We start from the raw sequence: 21,041 nt of genomic DNA on the forward strand, positions 1-21,041 counted from the left end.
ATAGATATTTTGTTTCATTTTCATTGATTGGAAAAATAATTGCATTTGATTTCAGTGGTTCCTTTGGTTGGATTAAAATTTTGTTTAGCATTTAGAGGTGTGTTTATATTTTGAAATTTGTTGAATTGTCATTTTAATGTTAGTTTCTTACTATAAATTCAGTCGGTAATTTTTTAATGCATTTAATTTTATTTCTTGTATTTAGTTTGTATGACAAATTAAAACGCATACATAATGGACCATTTAATCGTAATGTTCAACGTTTGATCTGTTTCCATTTTTCTAAAAGAAAGCGGCATGTTCCAAGGGGAGGTAAGATTAATTGTTACCAGAAGAGAATATTGCCCACATCAATTGCTGTAAGTTACTTTAAATTTTATGATTTGTACAAAGTAGGCTTGTAGATTATCTTTAGCAATTGATCTTTGAAGTGATTTTAATATTCCTAAAGAAATTGACCCGTCAAAATTATTTGCATGAAACAGATTTTGTATTGTATTTATTAATAAGAATCGAATCCAAACAAAGGATGGTTATTTTGTTTCATTTTCATTGATTGGAAAAAAATGGATTTGATTTCAGTGATTCCTTTGGCTGGATTAAAATTTTGTTTAGCATTTAATGGTGTGTTTATATTCTGAACAGGAGAATATACCAGGAATTTATTATAAAAATTACAGTTTAGATAAGGATTATTTCTCGTATTACTACGTGATTCCGAGACAGATATTGCATTTTTTGTATTTCTTTTTATGAGTCGGGCCAGTATTTTAAGTCCAATAACTTGGATATAAATATGCAAGTTGATCGCTTTTGTTTTGATTAATATATTCAATAAACTAAGTTCATATGGGTATTTATTAGAGTTCAGTTCAATCAAACCAGAGCATTATATTTTGAATTTCAGGTTTGCAGAGAAGTGGAAAGGCTAAACTTCCACAATGTAAGGGGTATAAAAAAATATTTTTATTACTGAGCTAACCGTGGGCCAAATAAAATTGTCATAAAAATGTTTTGCCAGTGTCGTAGAGGTTAAATTTTAGTTTACGCAAGTGAAATTTTCAACCCTTGTAAATGTAACTAAACCTGTTACAGTCTGGCTTAAAAGGGTCGCACAGAATCAAATTAATTCTAGTTCTACGGCAATTTTTAGTGTAACTCGGCTGCAGGAGCGAATATTACAGTAATCTTTTAGATCCCGTGTTCTATGAATTAAAATATTCTGATAATTTAGGCGTTGTCACTTGGAAAATTGCTGCAATTCGAATTTTTTCAAAATTTTAGATTTCATCTTGAGTGTCTTAAAAACCTAGATAAAACTGTTAATCAAAACTTCCTTGTATTAACGTTGCTAATAACAAAATAATATAGGAATTCCTGATGTGGAAATATTCAAGTAATAAAAAATAAAATAAAGAAGAATAAATTGTTCAAAATGAAAATTAAAATAAAAAAGTGCAAATAATAGTCCAAAATTAACACACTAGAAGAAAAAAGCGAATTTAAAATGTCGAACTTCGGTATACGCAAAGTAAAATCTTAAATGAATATAAAAAACAATCAGCTTCTTCCAACATTTCAGGAAAGTTCATTCCTCATTGAAAAATTGAAAAAAATCCCCATTTCGATCCATTTGTCCGTCCATCCGCCTCTCCCTTGTCTAATCCGATGATGGAAAGTTCTATTTTGAGTAAAAAATAAAAAACGCAATTGTGCAAAATAAGTAACCTTTCAAATGATGTTTCACAGGGGCCATTTAAGTTCTTAATTGGATAAAATGAATAACACTACACTTAGTCCCCCTTCAATACAAAGTTAACGTATTCGAGCAGTTTTTTTAATTTTCTAGAAAACAAATTTAAAAATCTTAAATAAAAGGTTACCTTTGATTAAGCGTACGGAATACTTAGTTTAGCCTTTTACCCAAGTTTTCAGTATACGTAGACGACTAAAATATCCTGGTACAACGATCACAAGCAAAATTACCTACTATTTGCACAAATGACTTCTCCCTGAATAGATCGAACTTTCGAACCGCCGATATATTTAGTCTTCCTGCGCGATTTAACTACTAAAGTTTTTCGAAAACACAACATTTTTCAAGCTCGGGTTAAACTTCCGAAATGGCAAGAAGCGTATATAACTCAAGAATGTGTGTTTGTATAAAATCTTTTGTTACGTAGCGTATCTCAAGTTTACTCTTCCTGAAATATGTAAGTCGAGCAATACCTGAAAGACGGCATTCTTTCCTTATAATGAAATACGTAGAAGAATGTCTGTGTGCTCTTTTGGCAGTAGGTATACATTCTGATCGAGTTATAAAAACCAAGATACTTCTTTGGGGATCTAATTAACTAAAAGTTACTTCCCTTTTATAAAAGTTACGTAATTGAAACGAAAAATAGGAAGGAAACGGCCTTATGCTAAAAAATATCTGTTCCTTCCCTATCGAGGCAATAAAAGGAGGAAAATTATATTATTTTGTTATTCATAGTCCTGTTCCATCCATTAAAACTTTGGTCTCGAGGGCGTATTTTGCAAAATAAAAGAGCAGCAGCTCGGTGTCGAGTTGCTTCGGCGGCTTTACTTCCATCTTTGCTTTGCTCTCTCTTTTAGGGTCCTTCGTCCCTATGGGAGCGAGACGGCAATCAGCTAACGTCACCAAATTGGTAGGTATATTCCGTAAACGCATAATTACCATAGGGACATATCGCAGTGATCGACGTAAGGTTTATTAGGAAATATGTCTTGGCAAAGTTTTCTGAGATTAATGTACCAAAATATATACGCGTCTAGAGATTAAAACGCATATTTTTCAGTTACAAAATCGTTCGTTTAAAGCGCTATATCTAATATAAAAATTAACATAGCATTATTCGTTAAAATAAGGATTAAGCAAGCAAAGTTGACTGTAGCGAAATTGCCTAAAGTTGTTTTCCTTGCAATAACTAGGTCCTTGGTTCCCAAACCGCTATAGTAAAATCAAAAAATGTACTAGGAAAAGTTTAGAAAGAAGCAAAACTGAAAAATTATTCATTACCTGCAGTCAAATTATCGCTTTATAAAATATACAATAGGTGATAAACTGTAGGTACCTACCTAATAAAAAAATTTTTGACGGTAGTCCATTTAAACCTGTACCCAGGAGGAAAGAGGGATTTTTCTTAGGTGGACGGGTTGTTTACTAATGGCTTGAGTTTCAATGGAAATTAAACTCTTTTCCCTGACAGTAATAAAATATGTTAATCTTTTCAGTGTATAATTGCAGTCTCTTTAAACCTTTGAATTGTATAATAGTGTAAAGTAGTCTATAGGGGTTTTTCCTAGGTTAATGGGTTGATCACTTATCCCTCCAGTCCCATCTAAAGTTAATGCCTTTTCTCTGACAGTGTTAACAAAATTGTTAATCTTTTCAGGTGTTGATGGCAACCCCTTTAAAACTGTGCCAAATATGAGATGGAATAGTGGATGGGTTGAAAACCCATTGAAATTAAAGCATCTTCTCTGACAGTAATAAACAGTGACGGACATGGAGCATATGACCAACTGTCACTAATTTTGTATCACTTGCTTATACGCTGATTAATTTACTTTCAGTTCTTAGCCCTCTCTCACAGAAATATCTTAGATTATTTATTTATTTACTGTCCCTCTCTTGTTCTGGGCCCTGAACAAGCTTTCGCCCAATTACAGAGTGACCCGCATAATACTTTTTAGAGGTGTCCCTGCAGAAAGTCTTAAAGTTGTGAATTAGGAAAACTGCAGGAAAACCTAATTCGTAGTATAGAATGCTGGAAACTACTCTAAGGAAATTCCCATCTCTGCCACAGATGAAAAATTCACCTCAACCCAGGTTCAAACACCCGACCTCCCGGCTGTGTACCCCAACGCTCTACCACTAAACCACACATTCGGGTTATTATCTTCTAATAATAACGTCTGTTGACAAAGCGTGACGTACCTGCGATTTTGTGTATGATACGACCGCTGATTGCATTGCATATTACCTACCATTGAATTGTGAAATACAAAACTTTCGCTTCTAAACGGCGCGGCTCCAACGTTAATAAGAAGATATTGGAAAATTTACACCCGGAATACAGCCCTATGACGAAGTGGTGAGGATTTGAATAGCTGTTTGAGATATGTATGTGACTTTACCTGCGATGTACTTATTTCTTTTTTTACTCTATTTTACTTGGGGAAAAGCTTTGGGACACAATTCCCCCTCCCTGGTAATACTCAAATTTAATGTAGATAATAACTAACTCAACTAACTGTTACTAATTGTATATAATATACCATTGAATAAGTAATTATAATTACCTACTTAATCAATTATATTACCTAGTAATAAATGTCGCAGTCATCTTCACCACTATCATTTTCCTTGTCGCTTTGGCTACTTCCAGTATTAAATCAATATTTTTTTAAATTTTTTATAATAATTAGACGTATGGACTATGGAGTATGGTGTAGACCGTAGATTACAAATTTACAAATGGAAGTGGCGGTCACTAGATTATCATATTCTGTCCAACAGTAATCTGAATAGTGTATAAAATTAATTCCTCGTGTAAGTTGTAAACTTGCAAAACCGTTTGCGCTGTTGTAGGTCCCGTATAATGCAAAAAATATGTAAATGAAACGTTATTGATCAAACGAATTTCAGAATTTTGTATTGCAATTATATACGTGCTCCCATCTCTCGATTGTAATTGAAACTTAAAGTTAAGTGAATAGTTCGCTGTACTGAATTTGAAAGTGCGGTGATGGTTGTACCATTGAATTTATAGATAGTTATAAATTCAATGGTTGTACATTTTGTTATTTTGAATGTGCACTTGCTCACGCAATAATTACTGGAATAACTTCCTCTGGACCAGTTCTAGCTTAGATTCACGCTGCAGAATATTCTTCGTCCTTTATAAAATATGTTATAAATTATTCTGAAATTAATTCCTAACAGTAGTCGTCAACATAAACTATTTTATGACAATGTGAATGTACTTACTGTACTGGCAAGTGCAGAAACGGTACGGTACCCCGCGTTTCTTTTGTTATGAGGTTGAGAAAAATACCTATGTGGAACTATTAACAACCTTTTAATTTTATAAAAGGTACAGTCGTGGTCAGAAGTAAATGTCCTTCCTTAGAAACTGCAACTGTAGAAAAAGTACCAATGTGTCAGTTTCTCCGTGAATTAGTTCAATTTCATTTCAATCTTAGGCATTTTCTTCATGTTGAAAAGAAGCTCAAATCTCACAGGAGATCCGGTATATTAATTATGTGCTACACTTGAGATAATCGAGGAACATTACTTCTGACCAAAACCGTACATATGTGTCTGAAATCTGAATGTACAATTCTGAGTGTTTAAGAAACTGTGTGTGGTAAATTCGCCCCTAGAAAAGTTCGGCCTCGGAATATTCACCACCGGAACATTCGCCCCCGGAAGATTCGTATCAAGAAAATACGTTTGCGGAAGATTCACCCCCGAAAGACCATTGCTACCACGGCAAATGAAGTAACTTAAATAAGTTATTGTCCCTATTTTGGGCTCATACTTGTACTCCATATTACATTTTTAGTGCACCTTTTTTAATTAAAAAGTGGTATATTACATACCAAGTGAGTAGGACTAGGTGCAGATCGTTAACCGCAACGTAGTTGAGGACAACAAGCACCCGAGGGATTAGGGCGCACTTTAGTCCTGTGGCGTATACCTACGCTATTTTTTGTACTCCTGTAATCAGCTACAGCAATTTCAATGTTAAAGTCCAAATTTAAAGAAAAAAATGTGTTTGATTATACATAGAATCAATATACCTACCTTGCCATTTCAAATAGTGTAAGTATATATGTAATAATAACTGTCAGTTTAAGATAAAGATTATGATCAGTGGCGGCTTAAAGGGGGAGAAAGGGGGCGGTTTCTACAAACTTAAGTTAAGACATTACCGAAAAGTATTAAAAACGTACAAACTTGTGCAATTTTATATAATAGTCTAATAAGCGAAATATTATTACAAATTCGCGCATTGTAAGTAAAGGTACTTGTAGACGTGCCAATGGCCACTAGTAGTCGAGGCACACAAATTAAATAAAAAAAAACTTATTTGCACCAATGTTATCCATATAAAAAGAAATCTCTCTAGAAATCAATTATGTTGATGCAGTAGGCAAATTTAGTGAAAGAAAAGGTCGTAGTCATGTATACAGCGTGTTACAAACTGATTGTTTTTAATGTTTTTGAGGGATATTTTGAACAAAATTAAAAACTAAGCAGGCTATGAAAAATATAAAAATACCCCCTACTAAGAGACTATTTTTACAGAATGCTTATTCTTTATACTTTTTTGATATTTCCACAAATAATACATAAAACAAAGACTTGTTATTGCATTTTTTTATTTTTGCGTTGTTCCTGACGAGAACTGACGAGGACTTTCAAAACTAAATTATAATGTCATAAATGTTAACGATGGTAACCTTTGAAATTAAAATTAAGGTTGCTCGCCGTTCAAAATCCAAATGTTGGTCGCTGTTCAAAGTCCAAAGTTTTCTCGCCGTTCAAAGTCCAATGGTTGTCGTCTTTCAGAGTACAAACGTTAAAAATATACCATTTAAATAGGAGGCGAGTAGCCTTTAACCTACAAAAGATAGGACCATTAATCTTTGATGGCCTTGAAGATGAAATATGACACCACAAAAAATTGAGTTCACTAAACGAGAACTGCAAATAATTCTATTAAAATTCGATTAAAAAAACCAAATCACAAGTACATACGTGCGTTATATATGAACTGTATTAAAAAATAAATTTTAAATCTTATGACAATGTACCTTAGGGTATTTATTTAATAATTAATATGGTGGTCAAAAATAGAGTAACCATCGGAATTGCGTTTCTAGATGCCGTATTACACGGTTTTCCTATTCCAGAGAACGACTTACAAACGCATAGCTCGACTTCATGCCCATCAACAGTTTGCCTGTAACAACCATCGGTTACCGCGCTTTCTCCACTCATTGAGACTTTTGTAGTGAGATACGTTATATTTTGAACTATGACAAAAAAAAGGACAGAAGAATGTAGGTCAATCATGGGGCACTCACCAACATTGTTATAGATGAAACTGTACTTCACACAAACTTGTCCATTAGCTTGTCGTGTTACCACTTGATCTCTGTGGTGTTCCCAGATGTAGTTGATGTCAGGTGGTGAACCATCATCTACAATCGCACCAGTGATTCTAATGCAGTAAATCGTCCTTACATTTTTTTACATGTTATTACCAATGGATTTCTACACGGGATGTGATTATCTCTTTTGGCGTCTAAAATTTCCGCGCAAGTTGTATTGATCACATTTTCCTTCGTGAACTCTGTTCCTAGCCAGGTAAATCTGAAGCAGTAAGGTTTCGACGTATCGTACGTTCCGTTTATTTCAGTATATAAACTTATATTATTAGCATAGGTGAAACAATCTAAAAGATAGCTCAGTACATTCATGTACTCGAGAGGATTAGATACTTACGAATATAGGCTAGTAGGAGCCAAAATGTATCGAAGGATCTTGACACAAGTGTCATGATCAGTTATGTATACAATACAACGATAGAAAAGGAGTGGGCCGTACTTGCTACTGATAAGATTGATATTACAGTTAATTGCAAATAAAGGTATCAATGTCAGAAATAGATAAACAGGAATAGATCATCCACACCTATATTGTCATTTCACTTTTTAATACATACCTACACATTGTGACAAGAACATCATCGCAGCATATACAGTATTTGGTTCAAATAATCAATTTTCCAGAAACTGAAATTTTCCTATCTACCTCATTAAATCTATGATTATTATGAATCATCGTTTCGTTAGAAAACCCCAAGGAATAATTTCCAAAAACCAAATCCATTATGCAAACGACTACCGAGTAACCGTATACAGGGTGTCTTAAATTGAGTAGGATAACATGGCTATCTTTGTTATTATTACAACTTCGGTTAAATTGGCAAAGTTGTATAGTTTCCACAGAGTTGTATATAAGTAAATAGAGGGGCAGTACATACGACCTGCGCGTGGAAAAATAACCCCAACTACAGTGGCCGACTTTTAATGGCGGAGCCGTTGGGACGCATGCGCGGTGCGTGAAAGGAGAAGCAGCGCGATTTTGGCTGCATTCAGTTACATAATTACATACAAAGCAGAGCAAAATCTTGTCATTTGCTTCAGATTCATTTGTAAATAAACGGACGCTTTGGAGCAATAATTTAAGCATGCCTCATTACATTATACTCTTTGCCGCTATTTCAATGTTTAGTAGGCGAAGATCTGTGCATAAATAAAGCTTATTTTAAAATGCGAGTCTTTTAATAAATTTATTTTTCAGTTGATCCTACATGATTGTAGTACCTACCTTTATAACTATTTAAATGTTTCAGCAGTGATTATACAGGTGTGTATAATCAATGGTTTCAGACCGCAATCGAAAGTGCTGCTTAAAATAAAGAGATGGAAATCGAAGAGCAATTTTTCCGCAAAGTTCAGAACTTTTGGAAGTATATGCAAGTTTTGATGGGGGTTTTATTCTTAATTAGATTCTTCATTAAACATAATTTTCGAAAAATTAATTACAGCTAAAAGCTGTTCAGGGTTCATTTTAATACGCAGGTTACACCTAAGTTAAAAGTCCAGGAGAAACAGCTAATGCTAATTTCTAAGGCTACCGAATTACTTATTAGTCAGCTGTTTTTTAAATCCGCGAGCTCGCTCTAAAAAGTCGGATCCAGTCGTATCAAACGAAATCGATAATCGATCAACGTATAAAACTGAACGCACATTTTGTTGTTTTTATTTTGAACTTTTTGCTCGTCAAAAATGCCAAAAGTTTGTCTTGTGCCCTTCTGCAAAATGCGAGAACCTACTCAGGGAATAAAATTTTTTAAGTAAGTATAAGTAGGTAACTATATATCCATAAATAAATAACAAGCAATTGCATATTGTGTTACTGTATTTTCAGGATAACTAACGCTAGACGTGTTTTATGGCTACATGCTTTGGGAAGAAATCGAGAGGACGACATTAGTGCACATAATGTTATTTGCTCTCTTCATTTCTCCTCTGCAAGTTTTTTACCAAGTGGAAAATTGAAAAAAGGCGCTTTGCCAACGTTGAAATTGAGGCCTGAAAAACCTGGTTTTACTTCACTTCGTACACATTTAGAACTTCAACATCAGTGAGTATTTTTATTTAGGTATAAGTGGGTATATAAACTGTTCATATAGATTTATCAAAACTATACAAAAACATTCACTTTGACTATTTTCTTTCCTGAGGTGTACCTCAAGCGCTCATAGTAGGAGAGCTGGTAAACATTTTTGGGTAGGTATTTGAGGCACTCTGAAAACTTGTCCAATACTTCTTCAATAATAACCCAAACACAGAATTGCAGACCTGACTGGAGAGTAGCGGGGCTAACACTTCGCCAGGCGCCTTCAAAGTTTGAAAAAATGTATATAATGGCCGCCATAAATACATGAACACCCACTATACTTTGATCAATTTTGATGAAAGTTTCAGGACAATTGTTTTTATTAACGAACTCCAAACGAGTTCATAATTTTGTGATGTCTGTCCGTCTGTCCGTTAGCACGATATCTCGAAAACAAATGGACCGATTACGATGAAATTTTGCAGGTGATTGTTTTTCAAATTTGTAAATCGGAGTTCGTGAATTGGTAATGTAGGGCAAAAATAAGGAATGCCCTTTTGGCATCTTCGTTATTTATATGAACCAAATTGAATGAAATTCAGCATAGCTTTATATAATACGAATGCCTAGCTATAGCTATACCCAGGAACTCGTTTGCTATATTTGTTTACACTTTTATTTCGAAATAAGAAACGATAAACGTTTCAACATGATACAAATTAAAGTAACACTAAGCCAGAAAAACGACATCTACAGTACTGTGGCGTTCAGCGGCATCTACCACCAATGGAGTGGGGTATGATGGGTTGATGGCTAAATGATTTACCTGGAAACAGTTTAGATGATCTTGAAGATCAAAAGTGATCAAAGTACAGTGGGTGTTCATGTATTTATGGCGGCCAGTATACATTTTTTCAAACTTTGAAGGCGCCTGGCAAAGTATTAGCCCCGCTACTTCTCAGCCAGGTCTGCAGTTTTCTGTTTGGGTCAGTATTATTGGAGAAGTATTGGACAAGTTTTCAGCGTGCCTCAACTACCTACCCAAAAATGTCTACCAGCTCTCGGGCTATTATTTCTTTGTTGATACAATAAATTTTGTCTGTAGATTAACCAAACGCCAGCCTCTACTGTTGCCAGTCGCTGCAGAAGCATTAGAACCCTTATCTTCAATTTCAAATGTGATAGAAGAAAGTGAATCACATGGTTTGGTAGGATCGCCCGAAAAAAGAAGAAAGTTAAAGAGACTGGATCACTGCTATTGGTACGTACCTATTTCAAAAACTTTTTTGTTGGCGCAACTTCTTATTGATCATTTTTACAGTTTGAATCCCATAGAACCCTTACCGTCAAATTCCAGTGCGATTGAAGAAAGTGATTCAGATGGTTTGGTAGGATCGCCCAAAAAAAGAAGAAAGTTGACGAGACTGGATCACTGCTATTCGTACGTACCTATTTTTTGTTGGCGTAACTTCTAATTGAACAATTTTACAGTTTGAGTCCTCGAAAAATGAAGCAAGGTTTGGTGCAAAACAAGGCTAAACGAACGCTATTGACGACTCGACTAAAAACTTCAAAACGCAGAATCGTAAGGTTATCGGCAAAAGTTACAAGCTTGAAGAACCTTGTTCTGCACCTGAGAAATAAAAAACTCATTAACGATGAAGCCTATAATATTATTGAAACATCGTGCAGTGGTGTGCCAGCAGTTTTGATGAAGAGACTGTTTGACAACTCAAGGAAGGGCAAGGTCACCAGAAAAATATTCCCGCCAGAACTGAGAAGTTTCGCCATGACGCTCAATTTTTTTTCAAGTAGGGCCTACGAATATGTTAGAAAGACCTTTAGACTTGCACTACCGGCCAAATCGACCATAAGAGCATGGATGTCAAATATTTACTGCTTGCCTGGTTTTTCGCAGACCTCTTTTGATCTCTTGAAAGGAAAGGTGGAAGAAAACAATAGATTGGGTAAATCAACTTTGTGTGCCTTAATGTTGGATGAGATGGCCATTAAAAAACAAATTGATTTTGTTGCTGGGAAATCATGGGGATATGTGGATCTAGGTACAGGCATAGAAGACGATAACCTAGAATGTGCAACAGAAGTCCTTGTACTGATGGTGGTTGCAATTGATGGACATTGGAAATTACCTATTGCCTATTTCTTCATAACTGGCTTAACAGGAGCAACTAAGGCCAGTGTAGTGAAAGAAGCACTCATTAAATTGAATGATGTAGGTGTGTGCATCACTTCACTTACATCAGATGGCCCTAATGCGAACTTTACTATGATGGAAGATCTGGGTGCCAAAGTGAAAAATATCTTCACACTTCAACCTTATTTCTTTCACCCTTCTACAGAGCAACCTGTACATTGTATATTGGATGCATGCCATATGCTCAAATTGCTGAGGAATTGTTGGGCTACTCTTGGTGTACTGATAGACGATGAAGGAAAAAGAGTTGAATGGGCACTTGTCGAGCGGCTGCATGCACTGCAAGAACAGGAAGGTCTGCGTTTTGCCAATAAACTCTCCAAGACGCATATTGAGTGGCAGTCACAAAAAATGAAAGTAAGTGGATTACTTTCAGCTGAATGCATTAGTTTTTGTTGTTGTGTACTTTTAGGTAAAGTTAGCTACTCAAACCCTGAGCAATAGTGTTTCAGAAGCCATCGACTTTTTACAGACAAAAATGAAGCATCCAAGCTTCCAAAACGCAAGCCCAACAATAAGATTTCTGAAAATTGTGAATAATCTCTTCGATTTGCTGAATTCAAGAAACCCTATTGGTAAGGGATGTCACACTCCCTTGAGAGAGAATAATATATCCTATTGGAAACCGATCCTACTCAGTTCTGTGGACTACCTCAGCAGTCTCAAAACAGGGGATGGGAGATTTTTGCATCTAACTAATAGGAATACGTCTATAAGAGGCTTTATCATCACTATCAAGTCGTCCATTGCACTGTATGATCAATACGTAAGTGCAGGTCCTCTTTCCTATTTTTTGACCTATAAAGTTAGTCAGGATCATTTAGAGCTTCACTTCTGTAGCATAAGGTAAATTTCAAGTAATTTTAAAACTTAAATCTTTTTCTAAAAGACGACATTCCAGAGCACGCAACGGCTGGAATAATAATCCAACTGCGATGCAGTTTTATCATACATTTAAACGACTTCTCGTCCGCCATGACTTGAGGAACATTAAAGGGAACTGCACTATACAGGATTCCACTTACTTGCTTTCCGCCGTGCCCTCCACATCTCAGCGAAAAATCTACGCAATTTCAGTGGACGATCTTCATATGATAAAGAAGTTTGGACTCGATTGTAGCGACATGCAAATCGGTGATCACGACTACGCCATTCCAAACCTACCTCCTCTGACTGCCTTCTGCCAAAATGTGGTAGGCTACATTTCCGGTTTTGTGGTCAGAATGATGAAGCGAAAAATCAAGTGCCAGACATGCATCGTAAGTTTACACGATGTAGCTTCGACGTCTTCCACAATAGACACAGCTCTGTTGCTTGTGGACCAACGAGATAAAGGAGGACTGCTGCGACCTTCTAACGATCTTATGGAAGTGATGTTCATTGTGGAGAAAAACATTAAAAAGGTATTTACGATCACGGATGGTAAAATGCCGAAGGACGACAATTTTTACTTGACATTTTGCCATCAATTGGCAATGTCAATGTTTGCAGAGAACAAATTTTTTAAATCTCTCGATGATCATCGATTAGAATGTTCAATCCTTGAAGAAAGTCACATAATGAGAGTCATCAAAACAGCTGTATTTTGTTACACGAAAATCAGACTGCACCATGTAACTCGAAGACAAAGTCAATTGGCTCGTGGTGAACTCATAAGGAAAAAATATACCAAGTTGATTTTATTTTCTAATCAGTAGTAGGGGAATTTGGGATAAACTACCTTTTCAAATTTTAAATTATTCTTGAAGATAACCTAGTTATAAGTTAGTAATAGTGTAAGTTATAAGTTAGTAATAGTGTAAGAACAAGAGCACGGTAGGCGAAAGTCTTTCAGTTGTGGATGAAATGTTTGTTTGTATCATAGTAAAATTCTACTGGTAAGTGTATAGTCTAATAGGTATACCTATAACTTAACTCGTTTATTATTACATTCAAGCATTGTTAATGTCTTATGTTAGGCATCTAATATCAAACATAGTTTTGTAAAGAAACAAAGTAAATATTAAGTATAATAAATAATTTGTTGACCAGTATACATATATAGTAAAACTTATGAGACCATATAGAGGAAAGTGGAACACCTTTGTCTTACCACGGGTAGATTGGAACATATTACTTACATACTTATAGGTACAACTGCTTTTTAGTTTTTAGATATTGAAACATGTAGCTAAATGGTTCTGTTATTGTACGAACAAAAAGTACCTATTCGTAATCAATATTCTCATATGTCATATTATTTGACAAACCTTAACTGGTTCACTTTTCCCCGAATTCCCTATACATAATCTAGTTATAGTCGTAGTTTTAGTTATCTAATACTGTTCAATAATTTTTTTGACTGTTTTGTAGGGCTATGATAACATTTGTTCAAATGGATACATATTGTACTTCCTTTGGTTCTTAAAAAAGACAATTTTTCTATGAATAAAAACATTCTAAATAAATAGTTATTTTTTTACAAGTGAGCGAAGGCACTGTTTACTCTCGAACTCGATTTGAACACACGAGCGAGCGCCTTTGCTCAAGCGTACTAAACATAATTTTTTCCACAATACAACCAATGCTAATTAAAATAAGTAACACTTGCGAAATGTTTAACACGTACTATGATGTTTTTGAAATATAGTTTACACAGCTAACCGAAGGCATATTAACCGATTAACAAATTTTGCTCACTATAGTGATCAAAGGCCAGTTTTACTCACAAAAAGTAGATAGAAAAGCATAATATTAATTAAGTAGGTCCCCTAAAACGTGCTTTTCAACATTCAAGGATCTGGATGCTGTACCCACAATTGATAGGTTTTATCTATGAGGCAACCTGAACATCTTATCAATTGTAAGTACCTACCCTCTTCCGATACTCTGTTTTTGAAAGTTCACATTTGAAATTTCGACTCGGCCTTCTGGTGTACCTATACTTCGTTCACGTCTATCATTTTCTCATTGTCTCATTTCTGAGATATAAGCACATGCAATTTTTACACCACCAATAATGGGAATGTCGTGGGTATCTATCATTTTTTTTTCGGAAAAGGGTAGCTGGATACAAAGCTTACACTCCATTTTTCAGTTATTTGCATTTGGGGTTTGTCGACTTTGTGGCTACCCTCTTCCGAATCTGTTTTCGGTATATGCACATCTGAAATTCTGTCCCGCAACTAAAATAAAATTTCACCTTATTTTATTCTTTCATTGCTTATTTTTATACTTACTGAGTGTATAAATAGATCTTTAAACTCTATGGCACAACAAATAGTACTCCCTTTATAACAGAATCTCAAAAAATCTTTTCTCCATTTCTGTTGTGAGCCCCTTGCCAGCTGTAATCTACTGTATTAAAAGTCCTTAACGATTGTAATGTTTCGATTGTAACGTTTCTTATTTATTCAAGACACAGGGTTTATGTTAACAAAGTTATTCACCACACATTGTATTCCTTTTCAATTTTTTTGTAATGAGAAACCATATTATTTTCAAGCCGAGCCTGCTTTAAGGGCCATTTAATTTGAAGCCGGTTCTGTCGTCGTCTTGTCGATTACTGCGCACACTCACCAACGGCCTGCGCAAGGTTCAATTGGAGTCAATTTTTCGCTACAAGACTGTCTCTCTATTTACTTATATACAACTCTGTGATAGTTTCTGACGCTCATGGATATTCCGATGCGATGTTTTGAAAAAAATAATTCGTTTCGTAGATAATTTGGAAAAAAGTGAGAAACGCCATTTTTAAAAGTCCAAATATTTTAGTAACAAAGAGAGCTATCGAAAAAAGTTTCGAATAAAAGTTGCAAGATTCGATGGGATAAATTCAATGGAAATAGAATTTTTTTTTCAAAATTGCGGTTTTCAAGATATTCACATCAACTTTATTATTTTAAATTTACGCCATATTGGATTTTTACGTCAGTCGATAGAGAAAAAAATTACAAAACCAGTGATACTAAACTAATTCGAGCAGTTCAATTAGTACTTCCGCATTTTTTAGTGTAAAATATGCACGCACATTGTTATCATTCGCAAGTTTATCGAACAGTGTATGTGAATTAAACACATTTCTTGGAACAACTTACATTAATTAATAATATCTAATTACCTGCACAAAAGAGACTATTTCCCTGCTCCATCATTATATTAATTAAAATCGTACGCTGCTTTATTCATGAGACAAAAAATCCACAGCAAGTTGTATAAGTCATTAACAGTTCAATATTGCTTTTGATTGAGTAGAAAGGGTTTTTATAAAATTATCAAAGCACAAGCTTATGAATTAATTATAGGTTGTAACAATGAATCCGTCCAATCATGATTTTATTGTATGGGTACAATAAATTACGGAGGGTGTACCTAAAATCGCATGCGTTACGGTTGTGTAGGTATCTATAAAGGAACGAGACCTTAGCATTACCTACTTCATTTTGATCATAGAAACATGGGCAAATGCTACTACTGCAATATAATAATTAATATATCAGCGTTGTTACTTGAAAATCCAATCACATCACATTTTGAGAAATTTCCAACCCCAGCTGTAGCTGGATTAGAGAAAGAATTGCGTGGAAAACATTTGAAAATTGGTACCCTTCAGGTAAAGTCATACTATCACACATTTGAAGATTCACTTGTTCTTCTTTTGTATAGAATGGAGTACTTAGTGATGCACATTGGCACAACGATACCTGGTATGGAACAGGGGCAGCCTTCCAAGTAATCGAACTTTTACAGAAGATGTACGGATTTCAGTTTTCTGTTGTTCGTGAAAATCGTTTAGGTTCACAGGAAAAGGGTCTTCTCGGTTTAGTTTATAATGAAGTAAGTTACAAAGAGAAATATTCATGTATACTTTTCTTTCTTTAGCAAGTTGACTTGGCAGCCGCGTTTCTACCTGTCACAGCACTCTACTCGGAATACACCACTTTCTCAACAACCTTAGACATGGGCGAATGGGTCGCTATAAGGAAACGCCCAGAGAAACTGGCGTCGGACACGTTTGGATTACTCGAACCGTTTTCAACGAATCTTTGGATTTGCATCTTGTGTTCGCTGATAGTTGTCGGATTTGCATTATTTTCTCTCATGCGGATTTTTAAAAGATACTGCAATACGTTAGCCCAAAGAAAGTCATTAATTGACTGTTGGTGGTTTGTATATGGCGCTTTACTAAAGCAAACTACTACCTTAGGACTAAAAACAGGTGCGTCCTTTTTCTTACAGTGTCCATACTAACACTTTACTCGAAGATTCCGCGCGAGTGACGATTGCTTCATGGTGGATATTTGCTACTCTGATCACCGCAATTTACACTGCCAACCTAACGACTTACCTGACAATATCTGAGCTTCCCTTATCGGTTAGTGACATTGCGTCCAAGAGGTACCCGTTGATAATAAAGACAGACAGTCTAATTGAAACATTAATCAACAATGTAAGGCCATTTAGGATCTTGAAATTTCGCTGTTACCGCTGTTTGTAGAATTTGGAAGAACTTCACGTCACTTACAAAAATTCAAGGAAAGTCTTTGTCAATAGCAACGATGATGACATTCTCACGCATTGCATTAGCAATAACCAAAGTCACGTATACATCGCCGAGCAGCCCAACATAAATAGGGTTTTGCACCAACGCATCCAAACGCAACAGGGATGCCCTTTTATCAACTTGGGTTCTGTGTACACTTCACCTCGTGCTTTTGCTTACTCCAGGTCATTCAGATTTGGATCATTGTTTGACAAAGCGTACGTTAAGTAAATCAGAGGCAATCCAAAGATTAATTCTGTTTCAGCATACGCAACCTAGTGGAGACCGGCCTGGTGCAACATTTGACTAAAATGCATCTTCCAGATGGAGACATTTGCCCACTTAATTTGCGTAGAGTAAAAAGGCAACTAAACAACACTCACGTGGCACTGGCCTATTATATATTGGTGGGGGGTTTTCTGCTAGCTTTAATTATGTTTTGTGCAGAAATCAGTAGGAAGGTACTTAAACAAAGACAAAGTAGGGTGTTTACAAAGGAATCAAAAATAAGCCTTCCGCCAGCCCACTTTATGAATATGTTGTTATCGCCTTGCTTGGATTATTTCCCAACCGTTACTAAGAAATTTATAAACGGGAGGTATTATTGGGTTACCAGTTGCCAAGGCGAAGTACGACTAGTTCCAATTCGGGCGGCATCCTCACTCATTTTTGTGAAACGGATGCGAAGCAGTGTGTAAAACCATGGCAGGTATACGAAATGCGCTTTTTTATCCATTAGAACACTTAGGTAATTATCGGTTATTGACTGTAGATATATGTTTAAAGAAATAATTTCAGTGTGACTGTCTTGAACATCTTATTGATATTAAACAATTTTAGATTGAGTGCTTTTTCATCCTACACAGAATGGTTTACAGTCTCTTTGGATTAGTATGGCTGGCGACACCATTTACAAATCATAAACTATGCAAGGTATCCCAACGAAAATTTGTACCTCTCTAAAAATTGGCAAAATCCAAGAACCGACCGAGGTTTGTGTCAAGGGAGGCCAATTTTTATGCAAAAATAATTTTTGCAATTTGAGCCCTAAAGTTTGCAACGCCCCATACATTTTTAAATATGACGAGGAGTCACATTGCCCACAGCCCCACAAGGGGTTTCATTACTTGATTGATTGATTCACCTAGCCTAGCTGGTGCCTGAAAAGGAGAAATCACCACTTCCGCTTTCTCGTGTGATAGCTCTAAAGTATGTCCATTGTCTAAGTGTGCTCATCGGTTTCTACCCATGAAGGAATCTTCAAAAATGTGATCAGGCGACCTATTTGGGACGCGTCGTTGGGTTTCTTTACAGCGGGTGTTAAGGTCAGTGCCTAAGTTTCAGATGAAATCGATAATTCGATAATCATTCCGGAAAGTACAGAAGATGTGAGTAGGTAGTCTCTTAGTTGTAAGAACTAATAGCAGTTTCACAGATACAACCAGAGCTGGGCAGTATTCGATTTTGTACCTACATACTTTTTAGTATTCAAGACTTTGTAATTAAATACTTTTATGGAAGCAGTATTTGTATTTGTAACTCAAATACTTTCGCAAATATTTAGTATTTGGATACTTCGTCAAGTATTCGAATACTTCGCAAGGTATTTGAATACTTTGAGAAGTATTCGAATACTGCGCATTGTATTTGAATACTTAACCTTCCTTTTTTACCAAAAATCGACTACTCCAAAATTTCTCGGGAAAACACTTATTAATTTTGGTGCGTAGAATCCAAAACGATTCGTACTTTTTCGATTAAGACCTCTCAATAAAAAGTTATGAACAAAAAACCAATTTCGAAAAAAAATTCAAAGGGCTGTAACTTTTGATCTAGTAGCCCGATCTTCAAACTGTTTGAAATTGTAGATTCGACGGGTCAAATTCTATAAGAAAATTTTTTTCCAGGTCGATCTGAGACAATTTTTTTTTAGGGCCTCAAAAAAAGGCAGTGTACAACCTTCCTTTTTTACCAAAAAACGACTGCGCCAAAATTTCTCGGGAAAACACTTTTTCTTATTAATTTTGGTGCGTAGAATCCAAAACAATTCGTACTTTTTCGATCAGACTTCTCAATCAAAAGTTATAGACTAGAAACCAATTTCGAAAGAAAATTCAAAGGCTGTAACTTTTGAACTAGTAGCCCAATCTTGGAACTGTTTGAAATTATGGATTCTACAGGCCACATTCTATAAGAAAATTTTTTTCCGGGTCGATCTGAGACAATTTTTTTTCGGGCCTCAAAAAAAGGCAGTGTATAACCTTCCTTTTTTACCAAAAATCGACTACACCAAAATTTCTCGGGAAAACACTTTTTCTTATTAATTTTGGTGCGTAGAATCCAAAACAATTCGTACTTTTTCGATCAGACTTCTCAATCAAAAGTTATAGACTAGAAACCAATTTCGAAAGAAAATTCAAAGGGCTGTAACTTTTGAACTAGTAGCCCAATCTTGGAACTGTTTGAAATTGATGGATTCTACAGGCCACATTCTATNCTCTGCTTTTAAAGTAATTAAAGAAACACTCAGTACCTATATCAACTCTTACTCTCGCTCTTACTTATCCTATTTTATTTAACTAGTTGGTTTAAGCGTAGCCTACCGATAGAACTAGCCGTGACACTCATCCCCACTATTGCGTTGACGTCACAACTGACGGCGGCCGTCATATCGACTTTTAATGTAATTAATTCCAAGTAGTTTAATGTTGTACAGTTAAATTAACTATATTCGAACAGAATAAGTAAGAAAATGCCAAATACGTGCTGCGTCCCTGGTTGCAAAAGCAATTATAGTTCAAGAGACAAGGTTCCTTACGGTTTTTCGTTTTCCGAAAAATGAAGACGATCAAAAAAGTGGTTAAGATGTATTCACCGGGACAATTTTGAAATTACTAGTTACCCCAGGGTTTGTATAAAGCATTTCTCCGACATTTTCATTATTCGGGTAGACAAGATGACTAGATAAGACGATACAGTATTAACAGTTCCACGAGACCAGATTAAACTTGCCGAAGACACGTATCCCACCATTTTTGAAAATCAGCCATCATATATGAAAAGGATGTAAATGATGAGTTACGAGAAAATATAGACCTTTGCAACTATAAATGACCGAAAATCTGTAGTCTCTAGGTGGTCCAGGGGCCGAGATCTCGATGGAACAGACAGATAGGCAGACGACGGAATAACGAGCACATAAGCGTTACCTCAACTTCGTTGTGTTACGCTAAAAAAGGCAGATGTGTGTATTAGAATGTTTAAATTTTATTTGTTTTCAGCTCGGTTTTCAGTGAGTATTTGTTGTTTATGTACGTATTTAATAAAATTTTTGCATAATAACACGTGTCTATAATTAGGAAACAACATATACCAATCCTGCGGCTCAAAATAAGTAATTACTTAATGTTTTCGCGTTAAATGAGTACGCACGCGAATCAAATTGCATTTAAACACATAGTATCGCGTTGCAGTGGCCCATCTCCAGTTGTGACGTCACTAAATCAATGTCACGGCTAGATCTATCGGTAGGCTACGATTCAAATGCCTTTGATTTGTGTAAAGTATTTACTATTTAGTATTCAAATACTTTTTGAAAGTATTCTGCCCAGCTCTTTATACAACCTCGCGTGTTCAGGAGTAGCGTCCTCCAAACTGCTGAGACGCGACCCAGCACACGTAAGGCAACAGCAGGGACTGACGCGCCATAAAAAGTATCCGCCGTGCAGCTCTAACATAGTATCTATAATCTTTGTTTTTTCATTAAATTAATAAAGGTATAATCTTCTTCTAGTACTTAGGTATATGAAACTCTCGTGTCACGGTTTGTGGTCGCGCACCTCCGAAACCGCTCGTCGGATTTTTATGACATTTTTTGTATATTTGTTAGGTACTTGATGGTAGGTATATGATAATAGGTCATTTCAAACCGCTGCGGGATTCTAATTACATAGCCCGCCGGATGAGGCGGCGCAGCCACCAAAACCGAGCGTATGTCCCATCCAAGAAAACGAGTGTTCCCAAAGGTGATACGAAGTTGATGGCGTCTACCCTGACGGGGGTCTGCTAGGTACCTTAGTTAT

General features: G+C 35.7%; 3 protein-coding genes and 1 long non-coding RNA gene across 8 annotated transcripts; 3 read left to right on the top strand and 1 right to left on the bottom strand.

Moving 5' to 3' along the window:
* Window positions 1-6,408: 6,408 nt before the first annotated feature.
* On the bottom strand, window positions 6,409-7,794 carry LOC116168697. 5 transcript variants are annotated; one of them, XR_004144809.1, is made up of 5 exons: window positions 7,541-7,786; window positions 7,290-7,490; window positions 7,120-7,236; window positions 6,847-6,995; window positions 6,409-6,653 (listed from the first exon to the last, which is right to left on the bottom strand). XR_004144809.1 is itself a non-coding variant. In XM_031484651.1 (5 exons), the coding sequence occupies exons 1-4, from the start codon at window positions 7,593-7,595 to the stop codon at window positions 6,857-6,859; spliced, it is 585 nt and encodes a 194-aa protein (XP_031340511.1). In that variant the 5' UTR covers window positions 7,596-7,791; the 3' UTR covers window positions 6,409-6,653; window positions 6,847-6,856. The 5 variants fall into 5 exon arrangements, 4 of the variants coding, with proteins under 4 accessions (XP_031340511.1, XP_031340514.1, XP_031340512.1 ...); XM_031484651.1 differs by having other exon boundaries at window positions 6,847-7,068; window positions 7,541-7,791; XM_031484654.1 differs by lacking the exon at window positions 6,847-6,995 and having other exon boundaries at window positions 7,541-7,788.
* A 636-nt stretch (window positions 7,795-8,430) lies between these two features.
* On the top strand, window positions 8,431-10,587 carry LOC116168706. The gene is made up of 3 exons (XR_004144821.1): window positions 8,431-9,247; window positions 10,329-10,484; window positions 10,545-10,587. It is a non-coding gene; the product is annotated as an uncharacterized LOC116168706 (long non-coding RNA).
* Window positions 10,588-12,005: 1,418 nt separating this feature from the next.
* Window positions 12,006-13,206, top strand: LOC116168691. The gene is made up of 2 exons (XM_031484641.1): window positions 12,006-12,284; window positions 12,340-13,206. Exon 2 carries the CDS (start codon window positions 12,374-12,376, stop codon window positions 13,133-13,135), a length of 762 nt encoding a protein of 253 aa, XP_031340501.1. The 5' UTR covers window positions 12,006-12,284; window positions 12,340-12,373; the 3' UTR covers window positions 13,136-13,206.
* A 2,667-nt stretch (window positions 13,207-15,873) lies between these two features.
* LOC116167998 (glutamate receptor ionotropic, delta-1-like) lies at window positions 15,874-17,878 on the top strand. The gene is made up of 7 exons (XM_031483633.1): window positions 15,874-16,029; window positions 16,083-16,253; window positions 16,299-16,635; window positions 16,682-16,866; window positions 16,915-17,177; window positions 17,225-17,707; window positions 17,758-17,878. The coding sequence occupies exons 1-6, from the start codon at window positions 15,874-15,876 to the stop codon at window positions 17,655-17,657; spliced, it is 1,545 nt and encodes a 514-aa protein (XP_031339493.1). The 3' UTR covers window positions 17,658-17,707; window positions 17,758-17,878.
* The last annotated feature ends 3,163 nt before the right edge of the window (window positions 17,879-21,041 follow it).

The sequence above is a fragment of the Photinus pyralis genome, unplaced genomic scaffold (genome assembly GCF_008802855.1).
Source record: "Photinus pyralis isolate 1611_PpyrPB1 unplaced genomic scaffold, Ppyr1.3 Ppyr1.4_LG4, whole genome shotgun sequence".
In the NCBI taxonomy this organism is placed as follows: domain Eukaryota; kingdom Metazoa; phylum Arthropoda; class Insecta; order Coleoptera; family Lampyridae; genus Photinus; species Photinus pyralis.